The sequence below is a fragment of the Anarhichas minor genome, unplaced genomic scaffold, assembly GCF_050575085.1.
Source record: "Anarhichas minor isolate MPS153535 unplaced genomic scaffold, ASM5057508v1 ptg000026l, whole genome shotgun sequence".
In the NCBI taxonomy this organism is placed as follows: Eukaryota; Metazoa; Chordata; class Actinopteri; order Perciformes; family Anarhichadidae; genus Anarhichas; species Anarhichas minor.
The window spans coordinates 3443895-3456396 of record NW_027466472.1 but is presented as its reverse complement, the minus strand read 5'-3'; the positions used below and the strand labels follow the sequence as shown (position 1 = coordinate 3456396).

The window sequence follows — 12502 nt, the reverse complement described above, 5'->3', positions numbered from 1 at the left end:
CTGGGTCTACCTGCCCCGAGCTTTTGCGGTTAAAACCTCCCAATGAACGTCTCCATAAAACGTCGAGGCTTGCTGTCTGTTATGGGGAACGACGAGTGTGTACAGCGTGTTTTATCGTACAGAAACCATAAGCCGAAAGTGCTATTTGTGAATTGTGGAACATTCTACTCACAAGTCAAAACCTGCAGGCATTAGTGAGGCAAACACTCGTCATATCTTTATGTGTTCACCACTGTGATGTGCAGATTAGATAAAAAGATTTGAACTAACCACGAGAGCTGATGCTGGTAGCATGTTACTGTGGGATGCATATACAAAGCACACACACATGCGTTATCAGGTTTGAATAGTAATTATTTTATTTTGACAAACATTGACTGATAAATAAAACTCCACTCGGAAGTGAAGAAGCACAGTGTTTTATTTTACTTTTCATAATTTAATTTAATCAAGGCTTTCAGGACATTTTGCTCTCTGCATGTTCATGGATTCACAATATTTCAACATCCGAGCCAGGAATTTGCCTTCTCAACTCCGACAACGTGTTTCTGGGTGTAGTCGTATTGGTAGACTTCTGGTCCGACAAAGAAGTAGATAAAACCTGAGATGAGGGGGGGGAAAAAAATCAAATGTTCAAGAAACAAACAAGCTGATTCACATATTTAACCTTTATCATGTTGTGTTGTCTGGAATGTTTTTGCTGTTTGTTGTTGATGATCGTGATGATGAGCGTCTTTCTGAACTTAAGTATCCACTTTTGCTCACAGCTGAAATGACAGTATATCAAATGAAGGCATTTGAGTGGTAAAGTGGGTAAATTATACAGTTTAAATCCTAGAGGGGATCCACATGCTCTGTAAAAACGTCACTACACTCAGCTGATGTTGCATGTAAATAAGCATTCCTGTGCTACTAATAACAATACAACTTGCAAAAGCCCTTTCAGGCTACAGACAGAAGTATACTACCTCCTAACCCGAGACAAGGTTACTGCTCTTTCAAATAAGGACATCACCCTATTTGTCGACTCTAGTTATGCGGCTTGTTGAGGAACATTTTTAGATTTGAGTAACATTCAAGTGAACAAACAACTTAACTTACATTTCAAACATATAAAGTGGGCAATAATAATTACGCTGGCTCACCATCTTTATGAACGGCGGCATTTATTGTTGTGTTGACTCCAGGAAAGTCCTCGCTGATGTACTTTGGGTAACCAAAATCCATAACCCTTCGGTTTTCATTGTAACTGGAAAAGACACGATACAAACAATGTTCGTCAGAAGTCATGACTCATGATCCTCTGTTCCTCTTTCAAAGCTCAGACATTTGTTCTTGGCTGATACGGTCACATCGTGAAAATCCAATTTGAGCCCTTTGCTCTCTGTGTGAGGTCCAAATGACGAACGAAACATCTCAGTCAGATCTGAGTCAACATTTTTAAATGTGCAAGTCCCTACCTAGCGGTGCTTTGTCATTTGCCTCGGTTATGCCACAACACTTCCATTTAATATAATACGATTTTCAAAAAAGTAGTTAATTGAAGCATAAAAAAAGTAGGCCAACGGTATGATTTTATTCAATTCAATCAGTCTGTAGTACACGCGTACATGACTTTGTTATGTGACTTTGGCTAATGCACGATGTTGGACAATTTCAGAAAAAAAGAATGCAAAATGCTCTGTAGGTGAGTGCAGGCAAAGAAAAGTGGTCCTTTAAGGGAGTGCAAATGCTATCATGGCTGATTTCAACTTGAGTCCAGCACTGGTCACAAGTTTATAAGACTGGAACATTGCCATAACACATATATAACAAAAGTAAAGATATTTTAAAACGAATGTATTAATGTTGTTGCCTTACCTCCAGTAAATATCATGCATAAAGAAAAGGGTGCGTCCTGTTTTCACTATGTGCACTGCTGCGTCAACGTCCTGGACCCAGGCTGGAAATCCAAAGTGGCTGAGTGCTCGAGGCTTTCCCTTCACAAGAGAGCCTTTCACTGTCCAGAACGTGGACTCTGTCGACACAAAGAAATACAATTCAGTGGAGTTTTCTTTTCATAAATGAGAGGTGAAATTATTTATATTTTTAGGTACTGAATTATTAAAAACTGTCACCGTGAATGAGGTAAGCGGTGGATCTGCGGGGCACCCAGAAGGCCGCATCGATGCTGGTTTCAATCTTGGGCATAAAGTTGGAGATGGGACCTTCTTTGATGTCATAATGCTCATTGTGTTTAATCCAGAGGTATCTTGTGGGAAAAACATTGTCGCTTAAGTCGAAACATTAAAACCTTGACCTTATCGTCTAATCGGGACATTTTAAAAAATCGGTGCAGTATTGAGGGAGTGCTAAACAGCATGTAATGTGACTGCTCGGGGCAACTGCTTAACCAACATTTTCCATGAACTAAACATATATAGTTGTGAATAAATAAAGGAAGAATAATCATCAACACACCTTTCTCTGAAAAAGAAGGTGGCATCCCCAAGAGTGGACACGGCGTCAAAGGTCAGGTCTGAAGCACATTTGTTCTGCATGAGTTGAGGAAACGGAGATCCTGACTGCCGGGGGTTTTGCTGAGAGCTCCAGCCAAACCTCGAAAAGTAATGCGGACGACCTGTTACTGGACCTATAACACACATCCACTTGATTTAACACTCAGGATTTAAAAATGTAACTAAACTTTATCAATGTTACTGTCAGCACAATAAATGTATAGCTGTAAATAGATAGAGCTTGGTTACTGTAAAGTGCGTTGATATTTGCTACATCTTCTCCGGATAATAGGTTGGCTGAACGGGAGGGTTTGTAGGTCGGGTACATCAGTGACTCTGGGTTTCTGGAGTGCTTCAGGCCCAACGCATGGCCGAATTCATGTGCAGCTACAACAAACAGATTAAAACCTGCAATAGCACAAAGAAAGTGCATCCAAATAAGTGATATTCTTCAGTATCATAGTGGAGTGGCAGCATTATCCAGTTCAGCACCTGTTTCTCCTGCTGTCCAGTGCTCATCGTCGTCAAAGTGCGTGTCCCCTCCAACGCCCAGCCCTGGACCGAAAGCGTGAGCCAGTGTGCCTCTGGGTCCGTCAAACGGATACAAGTCACCATGCGCTTAACGACACAATCCAGGCCAAACATGAAACAGAAACCCACAGAGAACACAATTTTCTTTTAAGCCAAAAGAAAATTACGGGTCTCCGTTCGTCTAAATGTGATTGTGTTTTATACACGATGCTTGTTATATCACTGAAAAGTGCACGTTTCATCCTGTGACTCAAGCTGCTCCATGCACTTCCAAATGTCACCTACACCTGCCCTGTGTGAAGCAGAGAAGACAAACCCACCATGGGTCACAAACTCCACCATGATGTCAGCGTTGCGGGTGTGCGACCTGACGAACGTCAGACTGCTGGCTCGGGCCCAAACGCTGAAAGCTGACTCAACCAGAGAGTCCACAGTGTTGCGAGGCAAATCTCTGGTGTACCTGCCAATGCTGAAACAAGACACAGTGGTCCCTAAATATAAATCAAAGAATAATAGCCAATAAAGTCCATAGATAGTCCATAAAACTTTTATGATTCAAATGGTTGTACAGACTTTACTGCCTGTCGTAGTTTCTCTCTAATTATGCATCTATTCTGTATGTGACCCAGCAGACGTGCCTCAGACAGGACTAACGAAGAACTGGATCAGGACGTTCCAGACAGTGTTACATAAGTTCAAGCATGTATGGTGAACTTGACACTATAACAAGCCCATAATAATGCTCAGAGGCAGGAATCCCAAACCCCAAAGAAATCTGTTAACCACAATGATTTGTGACAGCTGCTTATTCCCTATTTCTGCCAAAGGTTTTATTGCCTGCTGCCTCACAATGTTTCCCACGTATTGGCGGGATTTGCATTCTATGGACAACCAGACCGCTATATTTTTGGCAAGTTCAGCCTGGGTCAGACAAGCCTACATTATTCATTTACAGACATATGGTTCAGACTGTAATTCTACTCCACTTTAACAGCAATAAAATCTTGATCACTAAACATCAAGACCACATAGATACCTGTAGGTGATGACGTTCTTGTTCCACCGTGTCCCCTGGATGTGGCTGTACTCCTCCACATCTGGAACGCCACATCGAGGGCTGCTCATCGTCTCCAGCGTGTTTGAGTCCAGCACGCCTGTCGCATTGAGACCAAAGAACATCTGCATGTCCTTCACCTTGGAGGTGAAGGAGGGCCCGCTCCGCTTCATGCGCCCCATAGGCTCCTCTTGCAGGTTGTAGTACTGTTGGAGGTATTCCTACGAGTAGATTCGAGCTGCAAATCAGATATCATGTTGCACTGAAGAGCCAGGTAAATCAACTGGTCCTGCATAACTCAGTGAATGCCAAGGTGGAAGGTATTCCCTCTGTGGATCCTTTTTTTTGCATTCATGCATTAAAGTAGACTAAACATTATCGTCATACTTTGTAGCATCCATCACATTGCATATTACGTTCATTCATAACATCTACTATAAATCTGCGCCCTTGGGTGATCAGATTTACAGCATCAAATGTCCATTACACTGTCTCTAATTAGAAATAAAATCCTTCAAAACAATAAACTGAATAAAGACTTTGCAAACATTGGTAATCATTCCCATGTAGATTGTCTTTCACAACAACTCCTTCAACAGAAAACAAGAAATACATGTATGACAGGAAATTAGGGAGAGAGAGAAAAATCAGTTTAAGCATGCAATTCAACAAATTACAAGGACTCCGAGGGCAGTGCAGTTACTTACCTCCGCCCCCCACCCACACAAAAACAAAATAATTAAAAATGTTATCTCTACATCCCACACATATACGAGAAGGGGTCCTTGCAATGTCCTTCCTTCGATAGAAATACCTTCAAATTGGCATGCTTTTGGCATTGTTCAAGAGGTTAAGTCACATGCAGTTCAATTTCAAACTTTTGTAATGCACCTCATGCAATTATGCACTTACTGTGGCCAGCTTCAAGTCAACCTGTGGTTCAGTGGAAGGAGAGCTGTCTCCCGCTGGCATGAATGTGGGCGCCGTAAAACACGGACCGGGCACAAGCAAGACCAAGACACAGCAAGAAAGCAGCATGACATGCATTTCACAGACTTAACAAGACATGAATTGGAGTGGCCTAGTTTAAGCACATGGAGATGGAAGTTCAGGTTAATGAGAAAGCCTTTTAAATGGTCATTGTGACTCATACCACTTGCAAATCCAAAGAAAGCCTCGGACAGTGCAATGGAATTAGGGAGGGGTTTGCAGAGAGCCAAGGACAGCAAAACGAGGAAAGAAAGAAATGACATTTGGACAGTTTTTGGTCACGTGACATGTTTGCTGCAATGACGATGTAAATGGAATACCTATTCAGTGGGTGGTTTCAATCTCAACATCGTATTCATATTCATTGCACGTTTAGGACTGAAATTGTTTCGATAACGATTAAAGTGACAATAAGAATAAGACACAAAATTTACACTGGGAGTTTTAGAGTGCTTTCTGCTGACTGGCAGATAATCCCAAACAAGTGGTGAACCTACAACCTGAGGCAACACACAGCACAGAAGGAGATTCTCTCTGCAAGATGTGCTCATTGCTGTAACTATGATTATGTTTTGCATAAACATGTTGATATTCCCACCATTAAAATCCAGGCAGCTCTGATATTGAGTAAATGGTTTCTTCAGTCCTGTAGGGGAACCTCAACTTAACTCTCTCCGGACTGATGCAACGCAAATGAGCTGGGTGGCACCGCTCAGTCCCACCCACGGATTCTGCAAGGGCTCCCGAAATATCCCCAGCAAAGCCCATTTGTGTCCCGTTTTAGCACCAAAGCATTGTAAGCTTCAATGAGAGAGTTGGCTGAGAGGGAGCTGAAATTGCAGGGGGGGGATTCAAGGCTTTCCAAAAAGAAAATGGCCGCCAGCCAAGCCGCCGAGACTGGCAAGGTTGGTGCCGCGGCACATTCAGGGTACAATTACGGTTGACTGGTCATTGTGGAGCTTGATGGGAACAACAGCGGTCCTCTGCAGGGCAACATGGGCCAACTTTTCCAGAATACGCCGTGCTTTTTCCCTGTCGCTCTGGTTTTATGGTCTGAGTACAGACGGGGTCATGAAGTCATTTAAGCCAGAGTGATGACTGAGTGTATTTTGGAGCTGCAAGGACACAAGCTGCAACCGCTGTGATAATTAAACCAGCAGAAATGTCTGTGTTTTGCCCCGAACATACACTTTCACGCTGACACAGTGCCAGAGATGTTACAGAACAAGTTGCTGAGATTACTTTAATTTGTTCCTAAACACTTTATCCTGTCCTGGGAGACCTCAGTTAAAAGCAACCGTTTCACTTCACCGTTCATTTTCCTTCACTTCATTGAAAAGTCAATCCTGACACCCATCAAACCTGAGAATTCCTTCTTTCTGTGTTTCTTGTCCCAAAGAATCACAACAAGTTCTGAAAAAGCTCAAAATTGTTTTAGCTTTCCCCCCCGTCTGATTTCTGTTATGGTATTTTGAAAAATATCATTATCTATATCGTAAACATGACAATGCAGTTTTGTGTTAAATCTATGTTGCAGTACTGATTCCCCAGATTTCCGCTGATCAGGAAGAAGACTTGGAGAGCCAGTTTCCAAACACCCTACAACGAAATATTCACTTGGACAAACAAATCTCACTAGTGTCTTCGCAATGAAAAAAAATGCTTCCTTAATGATGAAAAGTCAAGTTAAGACAACAAAGAAGTCAAAGATCAGAGTTTCTGGTTGAATCTGCTAAAACTAGGCCTGCATTAAAGAAGCAGTGTGTAATATTTAGTAGCATCTAGAGGTGAGGTTGCAGATTGCAACCCCTCTGCTCACGCCTCTCTTTCCAAGCCTGTCAGAGACATGTGGTGGCCTTCAGGTAAAGTAAGAATGCTAAGCGCCCTAGATGGAGCCAGTGTTTGGTTTGTTTGTTCTGGGCTTCTTCAAAAACATGGCTGTGCAACATGGCGGACTCTGTGAAGAGGGCCTGCTCCATACTTATATATATATATATATATAAGCTGCTCATTCTAATTTAACAAAAACACAACAGTTCTTAGTTTCAGGTTATTATACACTAATGAAAAAAGGTCACACTCATTTACACACTGTTCTTTATAGTTGAGGAAGGACCAGAATGCCCTGGGTGTGCAGTTCTCTGCCTAGTTCAAGTCATGAAGAAAGATCTTCATAATGCACTGATAGGCCAAAAGGGTTAGTGCTCCAAGCTGCTCTCAATTCTTTATCAGGAGCCAATCCCCACACCCTGTGCAACAGGTGATCTGAATAACCCTCCAATCAACTCATTCAGCTCAAATGAATTGGTGAAAAAAGGCAAATGACAGCAGAAGCCAAAGAATGAGGGACTGATACAGTTCAGCAGCATATCCTTTATGAGAAATAGACTCTCAACAAAACTGAAACAAATGATGGTACAGTTGAAGCCACGATGTGTTAAATTTGCACATTTCAGACTTTGTCTCCCCCTCATGGTAGTGTCATGCCAGTGTCAAATAATGTCACTGAGGCACAGTGCAGCCTCCCTATCTAAATTGAGACGAATGAGTGAAAGCAACATCTAAACTGCAGTCATTTCAGCTGGGACTATTTTTCTGCAAAAATAAGGAACCCATGAGAATAAATCTAAAGAATCTATATTCACGCACATGTTTCTATTCGTAGTGGCTATAAACAACATTTTGGATGGAGCGGTACACGCTCTGTGATGATTAAAGTTTAGTTTCTCTAAGATCTTTCAAAATATGTAGCTGAAGGCCGAGTGAGCCAGAGAAGGAATGTAAGACGTGCACGTGCACCTCATTGTACAATGTGTGGTAAAGCTGACAACTATATTTGCTTGCCATCAGTACAAAACAGCCAAAAAGTAACAGATGAGACTAGATAGCAGGTACATTTGTAGTGATACTGATACTTTGTTTCAGAAAAACATGTAGAAATGTGTTTTTATAAGCTCTTTTGATGAGCGTCAGCATGAGGTTGAGGTAACACTGGTGCATGATGGGAGACATGCAAGGGACCAGTGAGTCCAGAAAGTGTTTGTGTGCTCCCACTCCAAATCAGCCTCTGCTGCCCCCCTGTGGTTTCTCTCCAACACAATGCGGCTTCTAAATGTTGCTGAGTGGGCCTGACCTTACACCACGGCAGTCACTGTGGTTTGAATCTCTGCAGTTGTTCGGCAGTTGCAGTTGCTCAGCACTTTAATTTAAGCCCTTTTCGGTGTTTGATTTGGGGAGGGTTCGGTTAAATTACAGTTTCAATACTATTTCCGATACATCTTTCGCAGTGATCTAAATCATCTCTTTACTGTAAACTAGCTGATTCATATTTTGACTCACTGACCTTTGCTTTTGTCCAAAGAGGCTTGCAATAAATGTTCCGTACTTCTACTTTAAAAGGTTTAAATGTCAATGCTTATTCGGCCTCATCACATTTGTCACGTTGTACAGAGTCTTCCAGTTTTCATTCTAAGTTAAAGGCTAACATGTTAGCAAACAAATATAATTATACCATGTTAGGAACAGGTATAATTGTTACGGAAGCGTCAGTTTTTACAGCATTTGGGTCCAAATTTTCTGACCACACATTTTTATTTTTGCATAAAACAGTTACTATTGAAGCCTTCCTCTGAATTAACTGAATGTGTTGCTTTATTTTAAATTAATTAATTGAAATGGATCACAAAATGAGAAAATTGTCGAAACAAAAAAACGAAACAAAAAAACAGATCCTCTAAGTGCTTCTCCTGTGGCGCTTTTATTTTGAAGCTCGTTTGAAGGCGCTACAGTCACACAGCAAACATTCAGTTAGTCACTCAATTAATACCTACAGAAATGTAGAATCGGCTAAATGTAATTTAAGCAGCTTCATGACTCACTTCCTGAACAAAGTGGAGGCGATTAACTGATTCGCTGACTCTGCTAAGAAAGGCCACATCAAGGCTGAAATACAACACTATTTTCCTTTTACTGTAAAATACTAGTAAAAAATGATTTGGTCACAACAATTCAAATAAAACAATGAACTGATTTGCATGATGCAACCGTGAAAACAACCAAGTGAAATGAATCCCGCTTCATGTGGAAAAAGGCAAGGAGTCAGTCCCAATAAGGATGCAGATCACCAATGTTTGTTTGTTGCTAGAGCTCATTCATCAGCTTTCCTCTGACACACCAGGGAAGTGGTTGATTTCATCACACCTCGCGTCATCCCTGTACAGTCCCTTTTGCATCTTCCAATGCCAAAATACCATGACCAAGTAGAACAACAGTGACATTTCAAGAGTGGATTTTGCCGACATGATGTGGGCCGTTTCCAGGCAGTGGGAACAATAACAACAAAAACTAAAATGCTTTGGGTTGGATGTCAGCAAAGTGCTGATGTGTCCTGAAAGCAGCGAAGAAGATCTCAAAATGGAATGAAAGCAACAAACCACCAAGTAACACAATCACACGACCAATACCTGTGAATGAACTCTAATTCTAACAGCTGATAGCAATACAGTTACATTCCGGCCCATTTTTGTTATTTCCTGTTTTATTTTGGTACTCTCCTTCCTGCCAATGCAATTACCTACCTCACATTAATCACTTTGTGTATTTAGTGTGCTCTCTTAAGTCTGTACCAGTTTGTCTTAACTGTTTAGAGAGCTTTCCAGCGGTTATGTCTGAATAGTTTTCTAGTATTTAGTAACGCTGTCTGTCTTCATCCAGTGTGTACTTTTCTGTGTTTTTGCCAAGTAAAGACTTTTTCTCGTACATTTTGTCTGTGAGTTGTTCTTTTGTGTGCATTTCTTTCTGGTTGTCATTGTAGCCTCATAAATAAAAAAAATACATGACACGGGAGCAACGTGCTGTCTATAAATAGAGGCAGAAACACATCTGGCATATTCAACATAGCTGTTTGCAGCTATACCATCACATTAGGTATGTATGTTAAAAATACTCAACTGAATATGATTTAATAATCAACAGCTGGCAGCACAACAGCAGACATCAGAACACATCCTTCCAGGTATAAGAGTGTATAGATGCATGCTCAGAAACGTGGAGGTTGATGTTGAGCTTAGCCTGATAACACAACGCTGAGTCTGAAATGTTCAAAAACATTTGATATACAACATGGGGTTTTTTGCTACTATATTAATGTTCAGAATGTTTAATACAGCTCCTTTTATGAGCATTGAAGCCTCGTGGGACTGCTAGCGTGGCTGTAGACTATTTTTAATATCTCATAATTAGGAAAAAAACACATTTCTATTACAGACAGACTGAAGATGCTGCTTACTTCCGAAACCTGAGATCATCTTTCTTCTGGAACGGGAATATATAATGTGTGAATTTGTGGTTCACAGGTGTTAAAACCTCCCACTTCAATATAGGTCATACAACACAAAATCTTTATCTTTTGAATCTTGTATAAATAAATTGTGGGCCACAACACAGATCAGATGTTTGTGTGTGTTTCTCGGTTATATTTTTAAATAACAGCAAAAATCCCCCTAGCTGCTAACTTCCCCTGGCATGAGTCAGGAGCACTCTGTCAACCACCGTCTAAGCAATGATGTTAGTCCAGAAATATTTGTCTCAAGTGTTTAGACAGACACAATGTTTGTTACACTTTACACATGCTGTCACTAATGGACGCAGATGAGCGTTAGTTTTTAGTATGTCGATAATACCGCGAGCTGAGACTGTGACAAATCATTCTGTCAAATGTCTGACATCTCCTTATTGTTGTCAGAGCGGCAATTTAAGTTAACTCCACAAGCACGTAGCAGACGATGTTATTACGTGAATGATTTGAATTGGGTGAGTGTAAATAATTTGAAAAGAAGTTAAGGAATTACATTGTTGTTGCAGGAGCAAATAATTATATAGCATTGTTGTTTCAGACAGTGCTGTAGTAGACGCACTAATAGACAGCATGTCTTTACCTGCCGTGACTCAAAAGACCTGCAAATAACTGCAGTTTACCTATTGTCTGGAACAATACTCTCAAGGTCTTTTAATGCCAAATGCCATTTGTAAACATCATCACTGCTGCAATGCCAAACCGAAGAGTGACTCAAACTTGTTAGAATCTCTTCATTGAAATTATTATAATACGTCTCTTCGAGAAGAATTGTTATTTTCTATAAAAATCCATCCAGGTGTGCAGTTCCCCTCCTTCAGCCTTGCCTACGATATATATACGATATATACGATATACACGGATATACGATCAAGAAGGTTAAAGTTCAAGGTGTAATGTTATGACGAAGTAGTATATCTCAATTTATGCATACTACATGCAACAGTAGGTACTTTGTAAGGGCAGCTGCAGTATGTACTTAAAATATAAATGTAACAAATTTAATATATCCACATGAATATGCATCGTGAGAAAGACTACTTATGGTTGATGGGAGGGGAAAAACACAGAACTTTCAACCAGGAGACCTGTTTCCGTGTCCCAAAGTGTTATTGTGAAGATATGTTAGTGACGGGTTTATGTACTTATTTTAACCCCAAACCAGATGTTTCTGTTAACTAACTAATTTGGCACCATAAATGTGTGTACAAAAGTTCATGACGATGATGTTTCATTCTGGACCAAAGTGGTGAACACATGTAGACTGACGTTGTCATCCATAGAGCCTGTGGCGGACTTCAGTTCCCCATAACTAAGCAAAATACGATCATTCACATATTAAATTAGCCATTTATGCTCTGTGTTATCCTGGTGACTGAATCACTTACTCCTGTATAGGGCAACATGGGAAAAACCTGAATCAGGAAGAGCTGATTTCAATTAATACCAGACAAAAACCCACACATGTCATTTGTTTGTCTCATTGTTTGTGAGAAGCATCATGTCGAATGCACTCATATAAACCATGATATGCAAAGGGACATGTACATTTATACATCCTGCTTTCATCATCTCTCTCTGTGTTCTGATGTGTGTTTGTTAGTCACATATCCTGAAACGCCCTCACCCAAAATAACAAGACACAGAATGAAATAATTCCCAAAATTCCCTACTTTTTATACTATGTCATTGCTTAATTTCTTTTTTTCAACCGTACAGGATGTACAGATAATAACTAATGATGTGAAATCCTTATGAAGGAAAGATGTCTTAGTGTATATCTGCTAAAAAGGACCATCCCCTTCTAAATCTAAAGACGGTCATGTTATTCTTGTTTGTTTCCCTGGATGACCATTTGAAAACAGGGAAACGCTTCATCTAAGCATTTTAAGTGGGTTCAAAGGAGTACACTGAAACCACAGACAGCAGTTTTACAAATACAAGCACATTCTTAAGAAAAGAGGAAGTGGCTAGGTGCTTTTACATGATTCACCGAGACCCTTTAAAAAAATGGACCCAAAACACTATAAATACCTCTCAGAGCTTCTTGATCACAATAACTGGTTTGGACGACAC

At 40.6% G+C, this 12502-nt stretch overlaps 1 protein-coding gene across 1 annotated transcript; it reads right to left on the bottom strand.

Moving 5' to 3' along the window:
* Positions 1-500: 500 nt before the first annotated feature.
* mmp20b (matrix metallopeptidase 20b (enamelysin)) lies at positions 501-5130 on the bottom strand. Its single transcript, XM_076100210.1, has 10 exons — positions 4996-5130; positions 4066-4304; positions 3350-3498; positions 2991-3116; positions 2748-2906; positions 2461-2632; positions 2118-2251; positions 1861-2017; positions 1146-1249; positions 501-601 (listed from the first exon to the last, which is right to left on the bottom strand). Exons 1-10 carry the CDS (start codon positions 5128-5130, stop codon positions 501-503), a joined length of 1476 nt encoding a protein of 491 aa, XP_075956325.1.
* Positions 5131-12502: the final 7372 nt, after the last annotated feature.

Coding starts and splice junctions, on each gene's coding strand:
- mmp20b (XM_076100210.1), bottom strand. CDS start 5,130: ATGCATGTCATGCTGCTTTCTTGCTGTGTCTTGGTCTTGCTTGTGCCC. Junction 3,117..3,349: donor GGTGGAGTTTGTGACCCATG/GTGGGTTTGTCT, acceptor TGTGTCGTTAAG/CGCATGGTGACTTGTATCCG. Junction 2,018..2,117: donor CACCGCTTACCTCATTCACG/GTGACAGTTTTT, acceptor TTGTGTCGACAG/AGTCCACGTTCTGGACAGTG.